Source organism: Cloeon dipterum, chromosome 2, assembly GCF_949628265.1.
Source record: "Cloeon dipterum chromosome 2, ieCloDipt1.1, whole genome shotgun sequence".
NCBI lineage: Eukaryota > Metazoa > Arthropoda > Insecta > Ephemeroptera > Baetidae > Cloeon > Cloeon dipterum.
In genome coordinates, this window is record NC_088787.1 from 32,601,266 (window position 1) to 32,625,164 (window position 23,899).

At 39.6% G+C, this 23,899-nt stretch overlaps 4 protein-coding genes across 10 annotated transcripts; 1 reads left to right on the forward strand and 3 right to left on the reverse strand.

The window, feature by feature from the left end:
• Nucleotides 1-205: 205 nt before the first annotated feature.
• On the reverse strand, nucleotides 206-9,684 carry Crag (DENN domain-containing protein Crag). Of its 6 annotated transcripts, none has more exons than XM_065477408.1 (31): nucleotides 9,531-9,684; nucleotides 8,801-8,880; nucleotides 8,529-8,735; nucleotides 7,894-7,990; nucleotides 7,587-7,836; nucleotides 7,461-7,530; nucleotides 7,232-7,404; nucleotides 6,946-7,172; nucleotides 6,613-6,883; nucleotides 6,384-6,559; nucleotides 6,126-6,330; nucleotides 5,769-6,056; nucleotides 5,591-5,719; nucleotides 5,348-5,538; nucleotides 5,170-5,290; nucleotides 4,706-5,114; nucleotides 4,569-4,643; nucleotides 4,030-4,173; nucleotides 3,813-3,975; nucleotides 3,184-3,755; nucleotides 2,962-3,130; nucleotides 2,738-2,824; nucleotides 2,449-2,601; nucleotides 2,173-2,396; nucleotides 1,924-2,119; nucleotides 1,683-1,871; nucleotides 1,557-1,629; nucleotides 1,183-1,353; nucleotides 885-1,132; nucleotides 657-832; nucleotides 206-599 (listed from the first exon to the last, which is right to left on the reverse strand). In XM_065477408.1, the coding sequence occupies exons 3-31, from the start codon at nucleotides 8,728-8,730 to the stop codon at nucleotides 463-465; spliced, it is 5,586 nt and encodes a 1,861-aa protein (XP_065333480.1). In that variant the 5' UTR covers nucleotides 8,731-8,735; nucleotides 8,801-8,880; nucleotides 9,531-9,684; the 3' UTR covers nucleotides 206-462. The 6 variants fall into 6 exon arrangements, with proteins under 6 accessions (XP_065333480.1, XP_065333482.1, XP_065333483.1 ...); XM_065477410.1 differs by having other exon boundaries at nucleotides 8,797-8,880; XM_065477411.1 differs by lacking the exon at nucleotides 9,531-9,684 and adding an exon at nucleotides 9,109-9,398 and having other exon boundaries at nucleotides 8,797-8,880.
• Nucleotides 9,685-10,059: 375 nt separating this feature from the next.
• Amacr (Alpha-methylacyl-CoA racemase) lies at nucleotides 10,060-12,204 on the reverse strand. The gene is made up of 6 exons (XM_065478278.1): nucleotides 12,048-12,204; nucleotides 11,683-11,795; nucleotides 11,175-11,457; nucleotides 10,856-11,099; nucleotides 10,487-10,803; nucleotides 10,060-10,434 (listed from the first exon to the last, which is right to left on the reverse strand). Exons 2-6 carry the CDS (start codon nucleotides 11,788-11,790, stop codon nucleotides 10,223-10,225), a joined length of 1,164 nt encoding a protein of 387 aa, XP_065334350.1. The 5' UTR covers nucleotides 11,791-11,795; nucleotides 12,048-12,204; the 3' UTR covers nucleotides 10,060-10,222.
• Nucleotides 12,205-12,314: 110 nt separating this feature from the next.
• LOC135935730 (uncharacterized) lies at nucleotides 12,315-23,513 on the forward strand. Of its 2 annotated transcripts, none has more exons than XM_065478276.1 (26): nucleotides 12,315-12,475; nucleotides 16,661-16,805; nucleotides 16,857-17,079; nucleotides 17,144-17,296; nucleotides 17,353-17,607; nucleotides 17,660-17,916; nucleotides 17,966-18,488; nucleotides 18,541-18,759; nucleotides 18,810-18,983; nucleotides 19,245-19,380; nucleotides 19,433-19,764; nucleotides 19,816-20,128; nucleotides 20,184-20,342; nucleotides 20,392-20,594; nucleotides 20,650-20,837; nucleotides 20,896-20,977; nucleotides 21,034-21,175; nucleotides 21,228-21,378; nucleotides 21,433-21,623; nucleotides 21,680-21,891; nucleotides 21,945-22,181; nucleotides 22,235-22,439; nucleotides 22,491-22,696; nucleotides 22,750-22,881; nucleotides 22,944-23,076; nucleotides 23,139-23,513. In XM_065478276.1, the coding sequence occupies exons 2-26, from the start codon at nucleotides 16,663-16,665 to the stop codon at nucleotides 23,363-23,365; spliced, it is 5,196 nt and encodes a 1,731-aa protein (XP_065334348.1). In that variant the 5' UTR covers nucleotides 12,315-12,475; nucleotides 16,661-16,662; the 3' UTR covers nucleotides 23,366-23,513. The 2 variants fall into 2 exon arrangements, with proteins under 2 accessions (XP_065334348.1, XP_065334349.1); XM_065478277.1 differs by having other exon boundaries at nucleotides 12,325-12,458.
• Nucleotides 13,088-16,054, reverse strand: LOC135937031 (uncharacterized). Its single transcript, XM_065480095.1, has 5 exons — nucleotides 15,780-16,054; nucleotides 15,008-15,124; nucleotides 14,839-14,947; nucleotides 14,037-14,154; nucleotides 13,088-13,834 (listed from the first exon to the last, which is right to left on the reverse strand). Exons 1-5 carry the CDS (start codon nucleotides 15,894-15,896, stop codon nucleotides 13,630-13,632), a joined length of 666 nt encoding a protein of 221 aa, XP_065336167.1. The 5' UTR covers nucleotides 15,897-16,054; the 3' UTR covers nucleotides 13,088-13,629.
• Nucleotides 23,514-23,899: the final 386 nt, after the last annotated feature.

Consider the following 23,899-nt stretch of genomic DNA (forward strand, 5'->3'; position numbering starts at 1 on the left):
TAATATCTTTCTTGTTGCTGGCAAAGGCTGTCAAAAGTTCCGCGAAAACTTTTTAAATAAATTGAGGAAGATACCCTAATGGCTTTTTGGGTGCAAAGAAAATTGTAATTGCTCAATTTAAATGTATGCTTCAATACATGACTTATTATAGCGTAATAGTTGCTCATTAGTACTAGCAATTTGACTTTTAAAGGAAACAAGATGATTGTCGTGTATAGCTGATGATACAGAAGATGATGTTTATTATAGTACTTAATAATGTATATCAATGCAACTAGTGCTCAATTTAAAAAGGCACACAATGCGTTTGAATCACAATTTCAAATTGCTTCGGTGATAAACTCGAGGATCAACAGATCACTCAACATGAATACTTTCATACTTTTTGTCTACACTAGTGGAACAAATCCACACATATGCAATCCATATCACAACAAGGAGGGTATATACTTTTAATCGGGTTTATAAATCTAGCTCACGGAAGAAGTGACGACAGCAAACAGAATAATTAGTCAGAGGTTGATCACAAGGAAGATACGATTTTAGCTCCTTATGCGACAATTTGTCATAAGCGATCCTGTACTCTTCGTCAAATGCCACTAGAACAGAAAATTAAAAAATTAAAGGCAACTCGGGCATGACTGATATAACCGTACCTTGGTCTATATTTTCTCTCTGGAGAGCAGCAAATGCCAGGAAGAGTATGTCTCTATAAATGGAATAAGTTCGAGGCATGATGTTCTGCTTGAGGGTTTGTCTTTCGGCAGCAACTTTGTTCATCGGCTCAAGCAAGTCGTTGCTCTTGACACAAGTGATTATCTTATCCATAATACTAGAATTAAATCAGTGAGCACAGTGGTATTAAAATTTAAAATGTGTCATACGCTGCAGAGATGTCTGCTTTGTGAACAGGTTTATTCTTGAGCTGCCTCATTTGCTGCCAAGCTATGTACATTGGTCTGCCTGTCTCTTCATAAAACCGTGGATTTTCCCACATGCACCTGATTAAAATGCCAGGTTGGGGAATATCAATCCAGCTGCAGTGAATAGATCTGCCTTTTTTCACTGCTACAGAATCCAGGCAAATGTACGGTAAGTGGCTCTCGACGTCGATGCGTTGGAATATCCATACCTAGATTCAAATATTTAGCTAATTTTGAGGCAACAGCAGTCATATTTTACCAAATTCCAATATATAATTGGATGCTCATCAACGAAATTGAACTTCATGAGAGCAGCGTCTCCTTCAGTTTCCAGAATGCTCTCTATTTCTTTCCGCAACACTAGAGGATTAAGGTATGGAACAGTGACTGGTTCGTTAGAAACTGGCTCCATTCCAGAATCAGAAGAAGTCTGTAAGGCAAGAATTGATTGTATAGTTTTCATACATCACCATCTAACTTTGAACGTGGTGCGGCCGAAATTTTAAAATCAAAATGAACATCAACCAAGTGCTGATGTCATGCTTTAATTAGTTAGGTTTTCGTTATTCATATTTTAGAAGTACGCAAAAATGAATTAGAAGAAAATGCAAATAATATATTTGCAGGATTTACTTTGAGATCTTCAGGTTGCTCTCCTTGAGTCTGATTAGTCAGCTGACTTTCACTGATGCTCCTTGTCCGTGACCTATTTAATAAACAATATATAAATCAAAATACTTTGATATACACAAATATTACGCTTTCTTTCCATCTGCAAGTGCAGAATCAGGGTGCAGCGTATCTTTGGAGCATGCCAGCTCTTGCAAAGATTGGGAACTTGCGCATGTAGGCAAAGGACTAGCACTGGCTTCCTTGACAGGCATTTCTCTGAAGTCCAAAATACTTACAACAAGGAACGGCACAACAGGTTTATCACAATGTTGGCACCTAGAGTGAAAAGTGTGACCACTCAAACTCACTTGACCAAATTAATATTTACTTTGTATTGAGATTTGAGTCGTCTGGGACCCATCCTGCCATTATCTCTTCGTCATACAAAATGCTCGCACAGTTGTGACACTTTGAACACGTGGTCATCTCAATTTCAAGGGCGATTGGAGCGTTGCCTGCCTCCTCCCGCCTCTGATAAATTTTCTCTGGTAGCATTGTGTGCAAAGATAAGTTGCTGCCTATGTCTGGTGCAAAATGGGAGTTATTTCACGAACAAAGTGGTCATTAACAGATATACCAGACGGATTGAGGTTGGTAGCGCTACCCTTCCTACTGCTGTCAACACCGCTGAACAAGTCGAGCAAGTTACTCCCCCAATAGTCCACAGCTGTGTATTGTCCCATGGAGCCAAGAGGAGAGAACTCAGGTATGTAGGAAGCGTTGCGGCTTCGCCTTTCTTCAGTAAAATCGTCTTCATCACCAACAACACTGCTTTCTCTTGTTGCTGAAGATGGATAGCCACTAAAAATTGATTGGATTGGGTGATTTGTGGTATAGATTATATTTTCCTTACTGTGGAGTTGTGCCTTTGACTGGTGTGGTATTTGAAGATATCACCTCCTTAATTTCGTCAAATTTTTTGGCCATAGATGTAGCGGCTGTCGAGGCTGCAGACTTCAAATTCATAAACATTTCATTTGTCCTCTTGCCTGTCAAGCTTGCAGGACTGCAAGAAGTTAATAAAATGGTAGATACAAACATTAATTGTGAATTCAAAGACCAGGGTAAGGTGGAAGTTATTCACACCATGCAAGGAAGCAAAAATTAAATAAGGGTACAAAGTGTGGTTAAACTAGTCTAACCTGAAACGCTGTGTTAGAGCATTTTGAGCGTTTTCGAGCAAGCGCATATCCGGCTTTCTCAAACTCAATCTTCCAGGACTGTACCTTCTGTAAGGAAGCAAAAAGAATGTTGCCTAAGTGGGTGCAAACAAAATAAAATCTGGCGGTCATAAAAATTGCTCTAAATGATAATAAAGCTTTTCAGTGTAAAATAAGTGTTACGGAAAACATCAAGCAATGTTAACCTGAACGGCAACTTGAAACTGGAACTTAAGCTGCTTAGACTAGATGCAACACTAGGAGAAGCTTGAACTCCAGTGCGCATCATGGCCGATGGGCTAGCAGGCAGCGTGGATGATCTCTGGATCACCTTTTTTGTGCCATCGTCCATGTAAATATCGTCTGAGTCAACACCTGATAAAAAAATGTGCTGATATTCAAACGACAAGAAAATTTGCTATATTTACATGACTCAGGTGGAGTTTGGCTCTTCATGATGCTGTCTGCACCCATTCCTTGATGATATGTAGCACTTCGCAACACAGGCGGTGGAGTAAATTTGTCAGTCATGTCTTCAGTTTTGCGTCTGACGTTTCTGTTGCTGTCCTTGAAAAGCACTGGCCCATGTGCTCCTTCTTCTGCTATCCAGCTCTTGGCTGGACTCTGCTCGACACTTGGAGGAAGAGCTTTGGCATCTTCTTCATCATCGTCCTCAGCATTCAGAGCACCCAAAGGGTCATTCTCCGTAACAATGGTGCGCGCAGGACTGCGTGGAGTTCTGCTTAGGTTTGATGGAGTGGAAGGTGCAGACTGCTTTGTTGGGGTGGTGTTTTCGCTGCCATCCTGCATGTAATCAATGACGGCTTGCTCAAGGTCCTGGCTTTCGGAACGATGAGATTCACTTCCAAGTTTTCCTCTGCGTTTGTGACCATTAGCAAGCTCTGATTGTTTCTTAGCTTGAGCTTCTTCATTCTGCATAATCACTTTGAGCTGTCCAAGTTTCTCCAGGATCTGGGCATCGTTTGCAAAACTTTCTGACCTGTTGAGGAACTTGACGTTAGTATTGATGCAAAGCATAAGTTAAAAAAATATTTACCTAAGCATTTGGAAGCAATCACTTGCTTCATTTGCTGAAGCAGTTCTATGTTCCCTCAGTCTTGAGTAGTCCGATCCACTAAAGTGTCGCCTCCGAAAAGTATTGTCAGTTGCTGTTCCAACAGAAACAGGTCTTCTTAATTCAACGTGATTTTCTGATGGTTCTGAAATGTTATCGCAATTAGGCACTGGGGATACAAAACAGCGTAACTCCTAACCAGGATGCTGAGGATTAGGAGACACTGGTGTTGGAGCTTTTACAATGCTGCTCACTCGAGGCCGGATTTGCACTGTGTCATTTTCATCACAAACCTCCTCTTCTTCTTTGGTTGTCACGTTTGTGTCCTCTGTTTGTTGGATTTCTGGGAAAATATATATTCCTACTTTTTACAAATATGTAGAATGGATCAATCATCGCAAAAATAAACATATAAATCTGTTTTAATGGATTATCAATTTTTTAATGAAGCTAAAGCTAACCAAAAACAAGTAGTAATTAAAAATGTTTTCTGATCACAAGTCCCACACTAAATGAACTAAATGTTGCAAAAAATGAGGCATGGAAGCAACTGTCAAAAACGCTGACCTAATATTTCAGCTTTCATCTGGTAAATTTTTGTGCAATATGTAAACTGAGTAATAAGCCATTTTTTCATTCTGACAAATTGGAAGGCATTATGAAAGCTCGCTGATATGATTTAACTGCAAGTCAATATGTGAAAGCATTGCTTGAATGGTCACTGCAAATTGTCCTCACCACTAGCCGAGCTGTTTTCGTTGAGGCAGCCCCTCGAAGTAGACTCATAAAGAGAACCATAGCCAGCGTCACTTCCTGTCACAAGCAACTCTCTCAAACCCCAACGAATCATGCATTCCAAAACCAAATTAACTAACCTAAAGTGGCGGACTTCTGCTGGGCAGCAACCTCTAGCACTTCCTTGCTAATTTGATTTGGAGCAGAGTCATGCGAGGAATTTCCACTCTCCAATGATGTCCTGGACACGCCTCCCAGTGAATGACCATCAGAATCCTTGTCCATTGAGAGACGCCTCCTGGAACCTTTCCTACCAGCCCGCCGGAAGAGAGCGACTCCAAGTATGACGTTTCTCAATTTAGTCCACAGCAGCTGACTTGAGTTATTAATGTCAGAGGGCCAGGCGGCCTCCAGGACTGCACGGTTGTAAAAACCATATGTAATGGCGTTTGGTTGCATTCCACTTCGCTTCATCAGGAACAAAAGCTTCACGGCAAGGACTGGCATGTTGTACAGACCACAAAGTTGCATCACCACGCGGTAACAAATCTGAGGGCACCAATCAGTCAAAATTTATCTTTAAAGTCCTAAGAGATTTGTGTACTTCATCTGATGGTGGGACTTTCAATTTGTGGAGCTTTTCCAGCAAATCAAACGCCTTTTGAAGAATTTGAACCTTGGACTGTGATCGAAGGATATGGCTGGGCAGGTGAATGAACCATAGGCTGAAAATACATGGAAAGTAATGCAAAATCATTTGATTGAGTCAAATTGTGTAATACCTGTAGCAAGTGCTGAGCAAACACTTGGCCCAGAGAAGGGGCGAAGCAGATGATTTTCTCGCCATTTTCTGAGCACAGCGAATTTCGTGTTTGGTTCGCTTAGCAATAGGACTACCAGGCAACAATGAAATGTCTCCAAGGAACTTGACTGTCTCATTTTGGTTGAATAAAGCAGGATTCAACACAAAACCCTAAAACCATTTAGTTCGCATTGAAATTTAATTATTGGTCACAGTGGCATACCCTGTAGGAGTAGGTGACACCAGGGGGTAAATCTGTGGGCTCGGGTGGCATGATGAACACTGTGTTCTCACTCTTCTCGTGATCATCAAGCTCTAATAACGGAGCATCAACATCATCCGACGTTCCAACCTGTTAACCGTTAAAAAATAAGGACATATACATAATATAATTTAACTACTTTTTCAGCACAGTCGTCGAAAAATGCTAGTGACGCATCCATGTCCGACACAAAGGACCTTTCCTCGATAAACTTGATGAACATCTGTGTCTTCATTATGAGCTCAAAAAATTTGTGATGTGCTCTGTCTCTAGAGCGTTTGAATCCTTCCAAATCAAAGAGTGAGCTGGGGTCTGTGGTTCCTGCAGTTGGAGCTTTAGTGATGGGTAAGAGAAAGCTTCTGTAGCCCTTCAGCACTGTGGCCATGAAATGCAAGAACGCTTCTTGGATCTCGACTTCAAGGGCTTGCTGTTTACCAAAATAATCATGATATTGTTGATATTATTGGCTCGTTACTATATTCACATTTTAACTTGCCTCTTTCCTTTTTTTGATGAAATCCCAATCAATACTTGAATCGTCAAATTCCCCTTCAGTACTAACACTTTTCTGCAAATTTTGATTAGTGACTCGGACCTTTCCAAAAAGCCGCTGCAAGTTCTTCAGCAAATTTCGCGCAGCTTTTTTGGGCAAAGTTTTGGACGTGAGAGGACATTTCTCTTTATCATCGTTGCTTTGGTGGCTAGAAAATTAAAAAGTAGTGCGTTCAATCAACAAAACTCCTCTTTTACTTACATGGTGATGCTGTTTGTATCCAAGTCAATGTAACTGATTTCAGATGGAGGGTCGTAGAAATCAAAAAACCTTGAGTCAACTCCAATTAACAAAGGGACAGGTGCGTGAAGGACATAGGCTAGACCCAGTGGACAAAGCGGAATGTACGGACATTGCCACTTGAAGGGAAATATGATCTGTAACGTTTAAAAATTAGAAAGCGATATTAAGAATTCAAAGAAAGGCCTACCATAGAAATAGCCTCAGCAACAGCTGTCAAAACATCAGGACGGAGGGAGTGAACTAGAATTTTTTGTTCTGTCAAAGCCAGTAAAAGAACTAGTAAGCAGTTTTCAGGCCCCAGATTTGAGAGGAGAGCGCTAAAATTAGCTCCACTCTTTGACAGAGGCAAATCTTCAGGTTGTGTTAATATAACACGCTCTGTAGATGACAACTGGAAGAGAATTCGCGGTCTCTTGGGTGACGGGCAAGGGACATTTTCGAGGAAGTACGAAATGTATCTGTAAATTTTATGAATTGACAGTTCAGAATTACTAAAATCACGTTAATTTGTTAGGCATACCTTTCTACAGGCACAGCATGAGGTCCGTTGCATGTCATTTTGTAAAGGAACTTGAGAAACTTTTCAAATGTGTCAAAGAACGGATAGTGGGACAGCAGACATATACACTTATTGGCGTTAACACTTGTCAATGTATTGGTGTTTTCGAGTTTTAATTGTTTTCTTTGGCTTGTCGTCAAATTGTCATCCGGCATCCGCTCGTAAAATGTTATTGCCGACCCATAAATCTAAAATGAAAATTAATTATGAGTTGAGAATGGAATCCAAAAGGTTGTAGGACTTTCACCATTTCTGCTCCATCAGCAACAGTTAGAACAAAGGTTGAGAACAAAGGTTTTGGCTGGGCGGCTTCAGCAGGCCAGCACTCGATTGTGGCTCCCATTGGCAAACAAAACATGGGCACATTTTCAGGAAACGGAAAGTACGCGTGGTCTACCTTGGGATATCTTGCCAAAACGCCTGTTAATTCAAAATTTGAATCATTGAACTACTGAAGTAAATTGATTCATCCTTACCTGGTTTATAAGTGATTAAGTTAGGCCTGTGCATAGACTTCTTGTAGCAGATGTAGGCGCCTGACATGCCCTGCAACATTGGTGATACTTGAAATACTTCCAATGGAAAATTACAACTCTTCTTACAATCAAACTTTTATTGAGGCTTTTGTCAATGAGGCAAAACGCATGAGGAGGATTTTCACCCTTGCCTGGGTTTATGACGCAAACGTCTGTGACCACCAGCTGGTTACATGGCATCCTTTCTGGTGCTCGGCGGAATGTAACATATGTTTTTGTGGAGGTTCCTGAGGTGATGCTTGCTGGTCTGTTCTCAGGTGTAGTTCTCACCACCTGAGAATCAGACATGATCCTTTCCTTCCCATCATAGATCACACTGGGGGCAAATTTATGAATTAAACAAGAAACTTTAAATTTCAACTTTTATAATTACCCAATGTCAACCAAAGGCGGCTTGTCCAGACCTCTTTTGTAGCAGAGATACACATCTGTGCTTTTCCAAGCTCCCATGGTTAGACTCGCGGAGTGACCTGATCAAACATAACATAAATTTCATTGGTCAACTCAAGGATTCATTCATGGAAGAAAAATTTGGACATTCCTTGATTGGGAAAATGTCTTGATCTTGAAATCAGCCCGTTGGCTTGCATTGTAAGCGCATTCTCAGGAGGGACAAGGCAATGGGTGATAATTGATCAGTTAAATAATCTAACACTGGCTGCCCAATGTCAGCGATGGAAAAAGGTGGTTACATAAGTGACTTGAAATGCTCAAATAGCTCAACAGGCTGGGAGATGCACCCACCAGAAAAGCGAGTTATTGCCATGAAAAAGGTACTTAATTTTTCTTAAAAAATTATCTGAAAATATTTAACTGGTTTCATCTAAATTTGTATTTTTTTAAGATATTAATTTTCCGTGAAATAGGACTACAGTTAACAGCCAGAACTAGTAGGCAACGAGGATTGTCCGAATTTTTATCCCATAATCTCGTAAATATTTTCCACAAATTTAATAAACTCTTGGCAAAGTTTGGGTTCATACTGAACAGATTTTTTTTCAGACGTACCTGACGGAGTTAATGTGATGCAAGTGAATCCTGGAGGCACAGACTCTCCTAATGAGTGGAATATGACCGTGACTTCAGTAATAGGAGGCAAAGAGTGAGTTGGCTTCAGGCATGTGCCTTCCTGGTTGAATTCGCCAATCTCCACAGGTTTTTCAGGTAGCCCGGCCACCACGAAATAGTCTGCTACTCGTTTTTCCTCCATTGCAACTAGAATATCAATTCAGAGTAATTTTAGGTGCGTACTGCCAAATTTTGAATGTTATATTACCTACTGTGGTTTACGCGAGGATTAGTGGAGCCAGAAAATCGTTTTAAAGGACTAGAGCATATTTATCCAGACATCTGACGCAACCTGCAAACAAGACAAGTGCGATTAGAAATTGGTTGTATTATATACCTGCAAATTATTATTGAACTGCCTTAGGCATTTCAAGCTGTAATTTACTCTCGACACCGTAATTGCGATGTGAAGTAGTTGTAATTACGACTGACTGGCCGAGAGAATACTCAGGAATAAATTAAAATTTAAATGCAGTGAGAGCTATCGAAGGTGTTGGCAAAAATATATGGCAAAGCATACCTTAATAAGAGGCAATAGCATGCGATTGACACTGTGCTGGTGAAATCCTACGAGCAGTGACTGTGATTCATAACTAACCCGTGCACAATTTGCGTGAAGGAGGTATCTAGTGAAACCGCAGCAAAAACAATGAGGATATTGCATACTTGGCCGATCAATTTGCATTCGATCGAGTTTCCCCGAGGATTGCATTCAAAGCTCCGTGTGAAAAGATTTGAGAACTCTTTAAAGAAAACTCAAGAGAGGATCATAAAAATTGAAATAAATTATAAAGTCATTTAAAAACCGAATGCAGCCATCATGTTGACATTCAAGGTCAATACAAGGCGCTTTTCTTACGTTGGTTCTCTTTTGTATCGTCGATTAAGATTTTTGTGTGCAGATTGCACGAACTGAAATTTGCCCATCATGCACATACTGACCTTTGCTGCTCACCGCGGATCATCCGGAAGCAGATTTAAACGGAGATGTCGAGTTTTATCCTGGAAAAGCCTCTGCGATTTGAAAATTCAAAACATCTGACTGACAAAACCAAAACAGCGAGACAAGTGACACGGAGCGGAAGGGAGGGCGCTGCTCATTGTCAGCAGGCAGAGGCGTAGCCAAAAGGCGCAGCGCGGCAACCAGCACAGCATTGAGAAAAAAAGGAAAATATATTGATAGTTTAAAATCTCAACCTAAAATAGACCATGATTTTATAAATTTCTCAAGGTTGTTTACCGCAGTTCAAAGGAAATGATAGCGAATTTTAAACATTACAGATGGCAGTACACCGTTTTTGTAAATTAATTCAGCTTAATTGTTACCGAGATCATACTGATGAATTAAATACTTTAAATCTAATGGCTTGGGCTGTTTACACCGGACCTAACATAAATAAGTACATAAATACTCCGTTTCATTCAAATGACTCTACAATGTAAACAGAAAAATTGAAACTAACATTCCCAGTTGTGTTTATTTCGTTTATTCATCACGCTACAAATATTTTTGGATACATAACAAATAACAAAACTATAATTTCAACAGAACTATTTTATAAACACGTCCCTCAATCATACAAAAATATGGCAAACACTGTAAAAAGGTCCCAATAATAATTCTTGATCAGTCTTTACAATTTTGAAGGATGGTTTTCACTATCACAAATTCTGGCTACACCTTCATCAACAAACCCTTTGATTTCCTCTCCAGAAAATCCATATTCTAACAAAACATCTTGAGTGTGTTGGCCAATTTCCGGTCTTAGCTTGCTGGCAGCTTGACTCACCCCAGGCGTCAAGCTCAGAATTGGAGCAGGGTTTGGAACAGGCAAACCATATTTGTCTGCAGATTTAATAATTAATGACAAAAATTTCGCTTCAAACAATTAAAATACCAATCACAAAGCTGCCTCTCGCTTTGTTGTGTGAATAGTCTGCTGCTTCAGACATATCAAGCACAGGTGTTACACAAGCGTCGAGTTGGTCAAAAATTTCAGTCCACTCTGCTCTGGTTTTACTCAAGAATTTGACCCTGAGCAACTGCCGCATTTCTTCAGACTTTGCGTCAGAAACATTCTGTGGAGCCTCCTCCTCAGTCAACCCCAGTCCAAGCAACAGTTGATCATAGAACTGTGGCTCGAGAGACCCTACAGCCATGTAGCCCCCATCTTTCGTCTCGTAAGTGTCGTAGTAATGAGCTCCTGTGTCCAAGCTGTTAATTCAATCATGATAATCGTGATATTCAAATCAAAAAATTTTATTACGAGTTTTGGCCTCTGCCTTTCCCCCAAATCGGCAACCACTGAGAGCGGAAGAGCCAGCTACTGACATAAGCAGCCCCCTCGACCATGCTGGAATCAATCACTTGGCCTCTTCCTGACTTACTTCGCTCTAAGAGTGCCATCACAATCCCAAAGGCACACATCAATCCACCGCCAGCAAAATCGGCTAAAACGTTGACAGGTGGTGTGGGTGGAGAGTTATCCCGGCCAAGCATAGAGAGGACGCCTGTAACAGATGAAAAGTAATAAATAATTTAAAATATAATTATTTCACAAAGATGATTCAGCACTATCTTATTACCAGATATTGCTGCGTAATTTATGTCATGTCCTGCCTTCAATGCCAGAGGCCCAGTCTGCCCATATCCGGTCAGTCGAGCGTAAATCAACCTTTTGTTGTCCTTCATGAGCACCTCAGGACCAAGTCCCAACTTTTCCATCACTCCTTTCCGAAACGGTTCAATTATGACATCGGACTGCTTGCTCATTTGTCGAAGGATTTTTACACCAGTTGGACTTTTCAAGTTGAGTGAAATGGATCTCTTGCCATGGGACATAGCATCTAGGCTCATAGCCTGGTTGTGCTGTAATGTTATTTGAATATTAAAAATTCAAAGATCAAATTAAATATATAGGAAGTCAATAAATAACACGTCGATTCTAATTTGCATTTTTTTTAAAAAACAGAAAAAAATGCTATCCATGGATAGTAAATTATCTATACATATTATTTTAATCTAATATTTTCCACTTAAAATTTGAGACTTAATTCTGCAATCTAACAAAAGTATGAATAATAGATGAGTTACCTTGTCAACTCGAATGACATTTGCACCAAAGTCTGCTAAAATTGCTCCGCACAGAGGAGCAGGTGCCAGTCCTGCTAGTTCCAGAACCTTTATACCTTTCAATGCCATTATTCCTGAAAAGGGATGAACCCAGTTTAATGCATACAAATGCAATACTTGAGTATAAATGGAAGAGGGTCAGTTTGCCACAAAAGCTAAAATATAAAAATCTCAGTGTTATATGTAGTTGTTTGCTATCTTATCTTTTGTTTGGTTGATTAAGATAAATCAACAGAAGGGAATGACACAAATAAAATTTTAGCCATGTTCGCCAAAATGTTATAATACAATAGATTGTGATACGTATTAAATCACTCATCACTCACCACAACAAATCAAACAGTCAGTCGTCCAGTTGAGGTCGGTATATTTTTATATTAATATTAAATCTCTTTTGCCAGTTACCATGCAGCTATCTGTCTCCGGCTGGCGGCATCTAGCCTGTGCCCTTTTTCCCCCATCCCTGCTGATCGCTGATCCTCATTTGAATGTTTGTTGACGTCCAACCATATGTTTTGAGTCGAGCCATGATCAACAGTTTGGCGCCTGAATTTAAACTTTGTTTACGTTCGCTTTCTGCTTGCCGGCACCGGCAGCGGGCAGCGGCAGACGGCAGACCGGCATCGGCATTCGTTCGATGAACACCTGACAAACTGTCAAGCATAGTTGATTTTTTCCAAATTTAGCTAATACTTCGATGTCGTGCTCTATATCCCGGGTTTCCAAAGCAGATCTATGTACGTACCATAATTATGTAAGTAATGTAAAGACTCTCTTTAGGTTATGTGATGATGTTTGTGTCTGTGTTTGGGATTTGGGATAAGCGCAACATTACATTTTATTATATTGTGCGAGGTGTACAGACAATGAAACGCTTATTTAATTACGTGAATTAGTTAATGATATCTATAAATCTTAAAAAATTAAATATGTAATTAATTACGACTGTGCAGGATAGAAAGGCGAAATCGGGAAAAGGCGACACAGCATAATTATAAGACCATTTATGTTCGCCTAATTTCAAGATATATTATTAAAAAAAACACTTAAATGCGGCAAAATTGTGACATAATTTTATTGAGTTAAAAAGCAGCAAAAATTTCCATTTATCCATTTTTATAACATTCGCACACACCAAAATTTGAGGTTAAAAGTGCACATTATTTTAGCAATGTTTGGTAAGCACAATGAAAACCAGAAATCATTCATCTTAAATAGTGTTATATTATTTATTTGTTCAACCGAAGAGGAATCGGAGTAGATTTGGCAAATTTTCCCAGGCTGCAATAAACTTTGTCTACCATTATGCCAAACATCTAAAACTTTTGAACCAAAAAATGTCAATTTGCATTTTACAACAATAATATTCAAGGTCTTTCTTTTTATTATCATTTAATTGCCAATGATATACAGCCACAAAGGTTTCATAGACTTGCTGATAACGCGTAAGCTACGTCGTTATTATAGTGTCTGACACAATGTTCAGGAATTTTTTTAAACAGTTTTTAGTTTAGTTAGTTCAGTCAGCATTATGCGTTTGGCTCTTATTATAACTCATTAAAAATAACTCTATTTAAATCTATGTACTTACCAAGCCACTATAACTACTGAAATGAAATTGAAAAATAACCGGAAAGTTCAAAGGTTTAAGTCTGGTTAGAATACCAAACACGGTCGTCTTAGAATTGAGGAAGTGACGCAAGGAGCAATTTGCACGATTATCCGTCTTTCGTTCTGGAGTGAGTCAATAGAAGGCAATGATGAAATTAAAGAACAGGCACAAGATAGGGTTGCTCTTGAAAAATTGAGCTATATAGCTTATAATATATATTATACACAATGTATATTTGTACAACTCGACGCTCACTGCACAAACGGCCGAACCACGAGGAATTTATTCGCTCGTTTTTATGTGACTTGGTTGGCGATAAGCGCAAACAAGAAGAACACCGCGGAGGGAAGTGCGCCGTAAGTGGCACTTGACCTGTGACCTTGCGAGCCCTGCCTCCACAATTTATGCCTGTGGCAGAAAGAGTGACTCATGATTTTGGCGCTAACGATGTTCAGACCTCTTCTCTGCAGCATCAGGTTAATCCCTTGAATTTGCTTCTTCCTGGAAAATAGATTATTTATATTTTTAATTTTTTTTATAGCAATAATTAATAAATTGTTTTTATTTATAAAATAAAAAATAGTTGTTGAATTTGATGGATTTTTAGATGTCTAGATGTTTCTCTAATAATATTGTGGCAAGTAAGATGGATGAGATAACGAACGAAGTTTTTGTAAAGATCAAGCACAAAAAATAAATTTACTTTATGTGATTTTTGCGTCCAAGAATGGCAGTGAAAAGGTTTTGGGCCCGGTCACAGAACGAGAGAACGAGGTGGTCACCAACTGCCTTCATCACTTGTATAACGTCAGGTTTTGTACCTGCAATTGGACATTATTTATAATTCCACCCACTCGCATGCAACAACGCCATATATACAGGTGTTGGCTGATGAAGCTGATTAAAATCCATTGCAAGTTTCTAATGCGTAATTTCAAACTCTTGAGTGAGGCACTAGCATTTGCATGTCTGCATGACTCATAGGTTCAATTTTTGACGCCGGAGAGTTTATTTAAAAAGCCTTGAATTATAATCATTGCGGTTTGAACAAATTTAGAAACACATACAAATTGATTTTGCCTCATTGTTTTCGTTTTTATCTGCTCAAAATGTCGTCTCCTTCTTTTCAGTAAAATAAAATTTTAATGAAGCGCCAATTCACGATTGAAGTTGAAGAAATAATCTTTTTTTAATCTGCTTCAAAATTATTATAATTTCAAACCAATCTCAGCATTTACTGAAAATTGCGTTTAAGTAACCTTCGTAATTTGATGTGCGCATCTAACAATAGTTTGAAGAAAAAGAAAGAAAGACAAACGGAGGTTAATTTTTCCTAATTTGAATTGATTATTAATGGATCTACTCTGCGCGGAAATGAATTAACTATTAACTGACCATCCTGAATTAATGTTCGAGCAGATTAGCGCCTTTCATTAAATTTAAATGTTCCCGCACTGTTTATTTATTTTTTAAGTCAAACACGTTTCATGCCTTTATATACTTACCATTATGGTTTTCAAGATTCACAGCGTGCCAATATCCAGGTGATTCTTGCACAGTGACATCAAACTGTAATTCCTTGTGTGGTGGTTCTTGTCTCCAAGTTAAAAAGAGCTGTAATCCGTGAAAATCGATTTATTGTTGTTTTAAAATCAATGCCAATATCAGTCAAACTTTGTTTTCATCCGTTCGTTCAATGAAGAAAACTGAGCAGCCGAGATCGCCGCCGTCCGCCAAGGTGCAGTTGTAACGGTGGATTGCGGCCTGAATCACGTACCAGGTTCCTTGAAGCTGATGATCGTTAGAGGCATCAAATTAGTGCACTTTTCGGAAATTTTGTCTGGTAGAAACTCATTCAGTAATGCAGACGTGAATGGAAAACGGCCGAGCCGCCCACAGTGACTTGCAGACCATAAATCATGCGCGTCCAATTTGCTTATCTTGGTGCGCGCCTGCACAATCGGTATTTAGACAACCTGTTTGTCGTTTGGCGCGCACTGATTGCATAATTCTCTGCGCGACGTGTTTTCCGCCCCGTCGATTCAGGAATCGTTTAATCTGATGCCGTGAATTGAATTTATTTGCATAATATTTGTTTGAATGAGCGAAAATTCGCTCTGCTAAGGCGATTTAGCGGCTTACTATTAGCTGGTGCTCGTTGTTTCTGATGAATTTGTAAATTACATCATTTAGGGCGATTTCTTTCTTTAATGCAATAATTGCTAGAGAGATATTAATGCACTCGTAATTGAAATTGTGAAATATTTATGGAAATAATGCGGTGGAACAAGTTTGGATGCGGCTATAGTCAGTGTGAGGGCTCACATACTCTATTTATAGTTATTTCTCTGTCAAAAACTGCAATATGAGAGTATACAATTAAAATGCAGGTTTATGTGTAGTAAACAAATTATGCTCTTCGATGCTAATTTAAAAAATCACAAACCTGGTCTAAATCGATTCCCTTCTGTGGACTTAAATCAGGACACTCGTCAAGAAAGGCAGCTTTCACTACTATCACAGGGGCGAGGAGACAAAAGACGCCAAACCCAAGGGTCAGCATTGCAGTCGTCAATTATTCCTGAACTATATTATGCTTCTCGTCCTCTCAGCAGTCGATCACAGACACCCAGTCGCACTCGAAGCAGTGGACACAAAAACTCTGGCTCTCGAATTCCCCTTCCTTTCATTATGTGGTAAAATAGTGTGGTTGGCCTAATGAGGCATAATAAGGTGCTAGGATGCTACTGTGTGTAGTGGGTGCAGGTCGGTCCGCACCCACCACAGACAATTATCACAACTTGCTTCCCCTCTGCGCTCACCGAATGCTATTTATTGCTGAATGCATTCATTAATGAGCAGAAAAGCGAGAGTTGTGTAAGAAATTACAGTTGCGTCGCAAGGCTCATTGCAAATGAGCTGCGGACAAAGTCTCTGATGAAACTGGCGGTTTTAAATTTATGGATATATGCATTGCGCTAATTAAAATTATTCAGAATATTTTATGTCCCTGAATTCCATGCGTTCTTCAATTTCCCCTCTCTTAATATTAGTGCTTTTTGCCTTTATTTATTTCTGAAATTATCATCTTTTAAAAATCGCAAAGTGATCAAAAATTTATGTTTTATGACCAATGTAGGACAAGTAGTTTGCTTTAAAGTGTTGGTACAACCTACGTTAATTTGTTTATTTTCCCTATTTATTAATATGCCAATTCAGAACTCTGCAAGTGCTGTTTTTTCTTTAAAATATTATTTGAAGCAGTAATGAAACTATGATTTAAATTAAAAGAAATTTTTAATTTAATAATCTTAAATCTTGTTATAGAAATGACGGACATGGACGAAGAGAATCTCAGGGAAAAAGAGCTTTCCGCGTCGGACAGTGGTTCGATCGATTTGCCGCAAAGTATTGTTGGGAACATTGATGATGAACTGGACAATTCAGTTGTTAATTTAGGCAACTGCTCCAGGTTAATTCCTTGAAATAATTTTCATAAAATTCTAAACTTTAATATCACTAGGAATGACGTGATTCGCTCCTCATTAGCTGAGCTGCCACAAGACTCACCGCTCTTGCCTATTGTTCTGTTGAGCGAAATAGACATTCGACGCTTGAGCACTTTAGTGACCGTCTTTAAAGCTGGAAGTTCAGATATCATCATTGACTGCTGCTCCGTTTTCAAAGGCGATTTCCTCAGGAACTTTCCTGCCCAAACCTTTTTGTTAGAGCCGGCTATAGTGGAGGTAAGTTTCATTAATTTAGATCAAATGTTGTGACCGAAATAATGTGTGTTGTCTCTTTTGACAGTGCTTTATCAATGCTTGCGAGCAGAATATCGCTCTGGGGAGACACCCTGATGTAGTTGTCAGTGCTTTGGAGTGTCTCAGGAGACTAGCCGAGTCCCTAACAGTGCAGATTTTCAAGTACCAAGACCCAAAATACGTTATCATCTCAGAGAAGGTTAAGTTTCTAATTTCATGGATTTAATATTTTAAACCATCCCTATGTTTTTGCAGGTGCTGGATGTCAGTACATCAAAGCACTCGTGGACCATCCTGGAGTTTATCTGGGCTGCCATAACTGTCAGCGGCACTTGCATTAGAAACACAGAGCAGTTTTCTATTTTGAATGAGGCTCTGTGTTTGTTAAAGACTGGTCTGGCGATGCATTTTGAGTTCTTCCCTTCTAGCTGTGCTGCCGAGATTGGGAGGATGTCAGTCCTCCTTGCAGACATTTTGAACAGCAAACCACCTGCTTTTGCATTCATAAAGGTATGGAAATCATTTGGAAAGCTGTTGATGTGTATATAATTTTTATTTCTAGATTTTACAATTGATAAAAAAGTATGCGGAGGAAAAATCTGATACTTTGAAGAGGTCTCAAGTTTTGACAGAAGTGGTTCAAAGCTCTATAATCCATGCTGGAATTTGGCTCTTCAATCCAAAGCTGTCGCAGTTCTTTGTATCACATCTGAGCAACTCGAGAAATGACAAAAGGTTTTCAGAACTTCTGAGCTGTGTCACTGAAATGGCACAATCCATTTCCTCAGCCTACAAACTGCTCTCATTAAAGAAAGACAGGTAATCTGCCTATTACATAAAAAATATTTTTAAATTGAAAAGTATTCAGTATTTCAGAGGACCACTTGGAGCAGGCAGTATTGAGTCTTGATTTCATACCAGACCCTAAAGTTGGTGCTGCTGCAGTTGAAGGAATTGCAAGGGGGAAGACCAAAAGCATGTCAAACACAATACTCACCTTGCTCGCTCACCCAGTGGAGGAAATACAACTTGCTGTTTACCAGAAAGTGCTCAAAATTGTTGAAGGCAGCATTGGCAGTGACCAGGCTATCAACCCAACCCTATATTGCCCTGAAAATATTATTTTCCTCTGTGACACCAACGTGCTTCAAGAGATCATCTCCTTTGGCTTGGAGCACTCAAATCTCAAAATAAATTGCTGCTCAGAAGATATTATTGTTTCCCTGATCAGGTGTAGGCTTCTTGTTTCCCCTACTCTATGGAGCCAGATTGCCAGTGTGTTGAATTTTCTTGCGCCTATCCTCATTGCTAAGGTGGAAGGAAGGAGGAGCATGCAAGATGTCATTCTCAACTATTATGAGCTCGAAAACAGAAACTTGTCAAAGCTTGAGGTAATCTATATGAAGGCATTTAATTGAAGATTTCTACAAAGTGGAATTTCAGCTCATAAAAGGCAACTCGTGTCTGATGTTCAGTAAAATTGAAGAAATCAGATCAGAGGCTACAAACAGATTGCTGCTGCTGTTGAAGCAAGATGAGAGAAGCTATTTAATGTGGCCTCAAACTTCAACCATTCAAATCACCAACCATAACATGGCATCACTTTGTGTTGTGACAGACCCAATTGAGCTCAGCTACTCTGCCCCTGGAATATTTTACAACGTAAAATTTATGTTTAAACTAGAGTTACCTGTTAAAATTTCATATTACAGGAGTCAAGCATGAGACAAATAGTGAGCTTGCTTGGACCAGGGGATTCGGAGCCAACTATTAAGTATTCTGCGCTTTGCCAGCTGGCTGTGATGATAAAGGAGCCCAACCTTATCACTCCATTTGTGCAGTGCGATGGAATTGGAATTTGTGTGAACCTGCTTGACCAAGCCTTGGTAGGTTTCATAATTTGTTCCTTTTGGCACCCCTTAACCATGTGACAGTGATGTTACCAAATCACTTTGTCGCTAACATGCATGTGAAAATATAATTTATAACTGTAGTAATGTAATTTTTGCAAAAAAAAAAATGAATTGATATTGCATTGCCTAGCTTACTGGCTAGCTTTTTGCCGTTCAATTAGTGTAAACAATAACTTGATACATAATCATAGGTAAAAACTTATATTTTATAACAAATATAATTTTTGCTTTCAGGTCCAGTCCAAAACGGATGTTCTCTCAAAATGCACGATTCCAATTATAACAATATTGCTTCAAGTGTTGGCCAAAAACATTTCTCTTGTCCAAGAACTGTCTCAGGATGAAACCTTTGTTACAAACCTAATAAGAGGTATTCAATTTTTATGCGAAACAAATCAAATCACTAATTTCTTTTTCGACAGCTATGTTTTTGTACTCCAGTTTTGACAGTGATTTTAAATTACACCACTCCGCTCTGCTGGCTTTAGTCATCTGCTCAAGCTTCGTACTAAAGAAAACAATGTCTTCTGGAGAAGACTGCTTGGTCCTGCCGCATGCAATTCTGTGCAACCTTTGCATTCCTTTCAATGCTCAATCATACAGCAAAGTCAGTAGCTACACTCCAAAGAATGAATGGTTACGCTTGAAAGCCATGGTTGAAGACTACTCGACAGCTGAAAACCTGAGTCTCCTTCTCCGATGCCATGCAGCTATAGAGCGATACGGGTCATTAAGCCTGGACATTTTCAAGAATGTAATCACGTTTTCTTTGTTCTTTCACTGTTAAATGTAAATCTTGTTCTAGGAGTCCAATGGAACGTTGCTGACTAAAGATGAATACAATTATTTAGTCCAGTTTGACCCTAAAACTATGCTCACAAGGGCATTAAACTCTGTATCGTCAGCTTTGGGTCACAACCAGGTGCTCTCAGTCTTACCGATCATCATCAGCTACATCCAGTGCGTCGAACAAGACGACGTAAAAACTCTTGCTTGGGAGGAAACTTTTAGCAGGTTCTTGATGCGACCTCCTAGCACCCAGGAAGACTCAGACCTTTTGAATGCAATATCCAAAATTTTGGTCCGATACAAGATTTACCATTGGATATCACCTAAAGGTTTGTAATTTTTTGCTCAGTCTGAATTTTAACCATGAAACCTTTGATTATTCAGAGCTCATTTCAAAATTGGACCATCGGCAAGCTTGGTGCGTTCAAACATTTGTGCCATTGCTCCAAGCGTCTTTGCCTTTGATGAGAGAGAATGATTTGTCCACCACCATGAAGTTCTTGTGCAACTCTCTGGTACACAATTATCCAGGGAAAGGAGAAGGTAATTTTTAACCTTGAAATCCATCAACTTGTTTAACCATTTTGAACAGGATCTCTTAGAATCATTCTCACTTGCTTTCGGGAGTTGACAAGTCTTCAAAACGTGGAAATCAGTTCTCGTTTGATGGCTGACCTGATTGTGCCTTTGGTCGATACAGTGCACTCCTACAACCAAGACATGACTTTTGTTGGCATCAACTTGATAGAACTAGCTCTTGACTGTTTGTTGGCAATCCAAACGAACAACATGCAGGTAGTTGTAAAATCTCTGAACATGATAATTTTTAATACAATACGTGCATTTTTAGAGCTTCTTCCAGCACTTCTATGTCTACAGTGAAAATTGCGATGTCATGAACATAATCACTCACATACTGAACGGGGACAAGTCTGAGCTAAAAGTGACCTGTCTTTCAATTTTAACTGGTCTCGCCAAACAAAATGGGTTCAAGGAATTCTGGCTTGATTTTGCAGCATCGTTTGAATCAGCTATCAGGTATGACACTAATTTATTTCATTATATAAGCTCTAACCCCACAAATTAATTTTTTTAGCTTGGCTGTAGATCTCAAAGAGAGTTGTCTCGTTCGTTGCGAAGCAGTGACACTGATAAACTGTCTGCTCAATTGCAATCGGGTAAATATATTGAAATTTTTTATTAAATCCTCTTCATATACTAAGCCTCTAAATAGGATGATTCTGGGGACGAAAGCTGCACCTTCTTCTCTCTGCTGAAGTGCGACTGGTTCAGTCATATTAGTTTCTTGCACAAAGGTCTCTATCTTGACTCGCAATTCCACTTTTCAAGACTGACTTTAGTATCATCCCCATCTTGTAAGTCATAATAAGCATAAGAAATGTCTCTGAGAGTAATTTTACCTTATAGCTGAGTCTCCCAATGGGCTTATTAAGCAACTTGTTACTCCTGACTTTCTTGGAATGCATTATGCTCTATTGTATAACTTGGTTAGCTCAACTGCCTGTGATAAGATTCTTAAAGAAATCACAGTTCACAAGCTTTTTGAAAAAGCACTAAGGTATGAATTGATTTGTTGAAATGCTGAAAGATACCTAAAAAATTCCATTTTCAGTGTTCTGTCAAGTTGCGTCAGTGAAAGACAAGAGTCTCAGACCCATGGTGTATATACACTTATTAATAACTGTGCAAAGTTCATAGCCATCTGCTTAATCTCTGATGAAGATGACAAGAGTGGCTTCATCTCCTCTGTTCTAGACTTTCCGTTTTTGGCCGCGCAACTGATAAAAGTTTTGAACTATCCAGGTCTGATAATTTTTACTGACACACTTTTCGATGTATTAATAATGCTATGATTTAAGATTTTGAGCTGGTGTCAAACTCAATATTGTGGCTCATAATTGCACTGCTGCAAGGTGGGCATTACACGTTGTTCGAAGATGCTTTTCAACAAGGTCAATTCTGGCCTGCACTTGTTACCGCTCTTCGAAACCCAGAGTCTGTTGACTCAGCCATGCTTGTAATCCGTGCCTTGACTATAGAAGGGGAAGTTCAATGCAGTCATCTAGACAATGTAATAATTAAACAAATCTAATTAATGCGAAACTGATTATTTTTATCTGGCAGGACAATGTGCTTGCTGAGGACCTATGCAAATGTCTGATGATCCAGTTAGCAACGGATGAAACGCATCAACATTCAATGGCTGCTCTGGCTGGACTGATGACGACTAGCAGTGCTGTGAAACATTGCGTTTATAAAATGGGCCTTTTGGAGAGTGTGATCACTGCTCTCAAACATTGCATCAATGGCCTCTCAAGAGAACAGGATATGAAACGCCTTTCTGCCACTAGAGAGGAAAAGGTTAGCGGTTTTTCAAAATTTCTCGCCTGCAAATTGCATGTTTGGCTTTTTAGATTCACCCCCTGATTGAGGAATTAATCGATTCGTTTGAATTGCTCACATCATTCATCTCAAATGATGTAAAATTGAAGAGAAGCGCAGGTCAGACTATTTTGGCTGAAGAAATCAACGTCCTCTGGCCTGTTTGTTTGATGAACAGCAAACTCATGAATGCGACAGTTAAATTCTTAATAACATTCACTAAAGAATGCGAAATGGGTAAAATAAACAACAACATTCGTCTGTCGCCCTGGTTAAACCTTTCCTCAGCTTGCAGTGCTCTTCTTTTACGTAAGCAGCTGCTAACTGATGTTCCAATGAAGATCCATCCTGTCAGCGATTCAATTATTCACCAGCTACTTAAATTGTTGAGCTCAGAATTGAAATCTTCTAAAGCTTTGGACCTTGTTCAAAACTTGCTCACCATCCTTTGCCATTGCTGCAGTGCCACTGATTGCCGATCCGCTATTGTGAAGGTAAAAGAGCAGAATTCACGCAGATTTTTGTGTAATCCTTATTTAATGGTTAGGCACCCATTCTGACCAAAATCTTCAGCGAAAATAATGTCATCAATCAAATGCAGCTTAAGACCCAACTTGGGATTCTGCATTTGCTAGAAAATCTGTCAAGGTATCCAGAAGGCCAGCTTTTTGTTGCCAGGGTGAGTGTGACAAGAATGAAAGCCAAATCGCAGCTGCTGACATTTTTATGACTTTTTTACAGATTCCAGACGCTGTAGATTTCTTGGCAGCCACAGCGTCTGCCAAAGGCAATTCTGATTTGGCAGTTGTGAGTGCTGGAATTCTGCGAAACTTGTGCTTCTGTAATGCTAATCGAGTTTTGATTTTGAACTCAAGTAATATAAAAAATTCTTGCGTATTCCTGGGCATGTGTTTATTATTTTTTTTTCATTTCCAGGCGTCATCATAGCTACCTTCCTGGAAATTCTCGAAAGAGGTGACCCGGCAAAGGCAGAGCGTGTAGCTGTGGCCCTTTGGAGTTTGGCTGCCAACAATCATCGCACAAAGCAAGCGCTGAAAGCTGCAGGTTTTCCCTTAGCACTGTGTAAGGCAAAATTAGCATGTGCAGACAATACCCAAATTCTAAACTCATTGGATTCGGCAATTAGCACAATTGAGCGGTAGCGATACTCAGAACCATTAAGTTGTGTGCTTTGAGACAAACCGGTTGCGAAGAAAAATGTGATTGATATCTTTATATTGTTATGTATAGAGCGCAAAAAAATAATATTTTATTGCACCACAAATAAAAAGATCAAATATTTTCCTCTCATGCCGCGAGTTAATTTTGAGCCAGATTCCTGCGAACGCGCAAGAACCATACTAACCTGTGGCATAAAAATCGTTTTTATAATTCAGCGGGCGCGCTGCGAGAGTGGAAGAGCAAGCTGGACCGCGAGGCTCCGCCTCCGAGCCGTCACGCTGATGTCTCAATCTTCTCAGCATCCATAGTTCTTGATAATTTAAGAGCACCTGCTGTTGACCCCTTCCATGCCTGGCAGAGCTCTTCTAATTGTGCAGGAGTGGTTCGTTCCGTGGTCGGTTCTCTCTCTCTCTTTTTGCCTGCGCGATCGCTTCTGCCTAACAATCAAAACTGACCTTGATGGGCCGCGCAAAAGCTCTCGGCGCGATTGCTTGCCGCAATTTATCATGCACGCC

What these genes read in the sequence shown, in the direction of transcription:
- Crag (XM_065477408.1), bottom strand. Translation starts at nt 8,730, where the DNA reads ATGGAGGAAAAACGAGTAGCAGACTATTTCGTGGTGGCCGGGCTACCT. An exon ending in GCTCTAACACAGCGTTTCAG is followed by an intron (nt 2,602 to 2,737) that starts GTTAGACTAGTT and finishes AACTTCTTGCAG; the next exon opens with TCCTGCAAGCTTGACAGGCA. An exon ending in CAATTATATATTGGAATTTG is followed by an intron (nt 1,133 to 1,182) that starts GTAAAATATGAC and finishes ATTTGAATCTAG; the next exon opens with GTATGGATATTCCAACGCAT.
- Amacr (XM_065478278.1), bottom strand. Translation starts at nt 11,790, where the DNA reads ATGGCATTGAAAGGTATAAAGGTTCTGGAACTAGCAGGACTGGCACCT. An exon ending in AAAGGCAGAGGCCAAAACTC is followed by an intron (nt 10,804 to 10,855) that starts GTAATAAAATTT and finishes TTGAATTAACAG; the next exon opens with CTTGGACACAGGAGCTCATT. An exon ending in GAGAGGCAGCTTTGTGATTG is followed by an intron (nt 10,435 to 10,486) that starts GTATTTTAATTG and finishes TTAAATCTGCAG; the next exon opens with ACAAATATGGTTTGCCTGTT.
- LOC135937031 (XM_065480095.1), bottom strand. Translation starts at nt 15,896, where the DNA reads ATGCTGACCCTTGGGTTTGGCGTCTTTTGTCTCCTCGCCCCTGTGATA. An exon ending in AACGAACGGATGAAAACAAA is followed by an intron (nt 14,948 to 15,007) that starts GTTTGACTGATA and finishes CACGGATTACAG; the next exon opens with CTCTTTTTAACTTGGAGACA. An exon ending in GGACGCAAAAATCACATAAA is followed by an intron (nt 13,835 to 14,036) that starts GTAAATTTATTT and finishes TCTATTTTCCAG; the next exon opens with GAAGAAGCAAATTCAAGGGA.
- LOC135935730 (XM_065478276.1), top strand. Translation starts at nt 16,663, where the DNA reads ATGACGGACATGGACGAAGAGAATCTCAGGGAAAAAGAGCTTTCCGCG. An exon ending in AAAAGTTTTGAACTATCCAG is followed by an intron (nt 21,624 to 21,679) that starts GTCTGATAATTT and finishes CTATGATTTAAG; the next exon opens with ATTTTGAGCTGGTGTCAAAC. An exon ending in GCCAGCTTTTTGTTGCCAGG is followed by an intron (nt 22,882 to 22,943) that starts GTGAGTGTGACA and finishes ACTTTTTTACAG; the next exon opens with ATTCCAGACGCTGTAGATTT.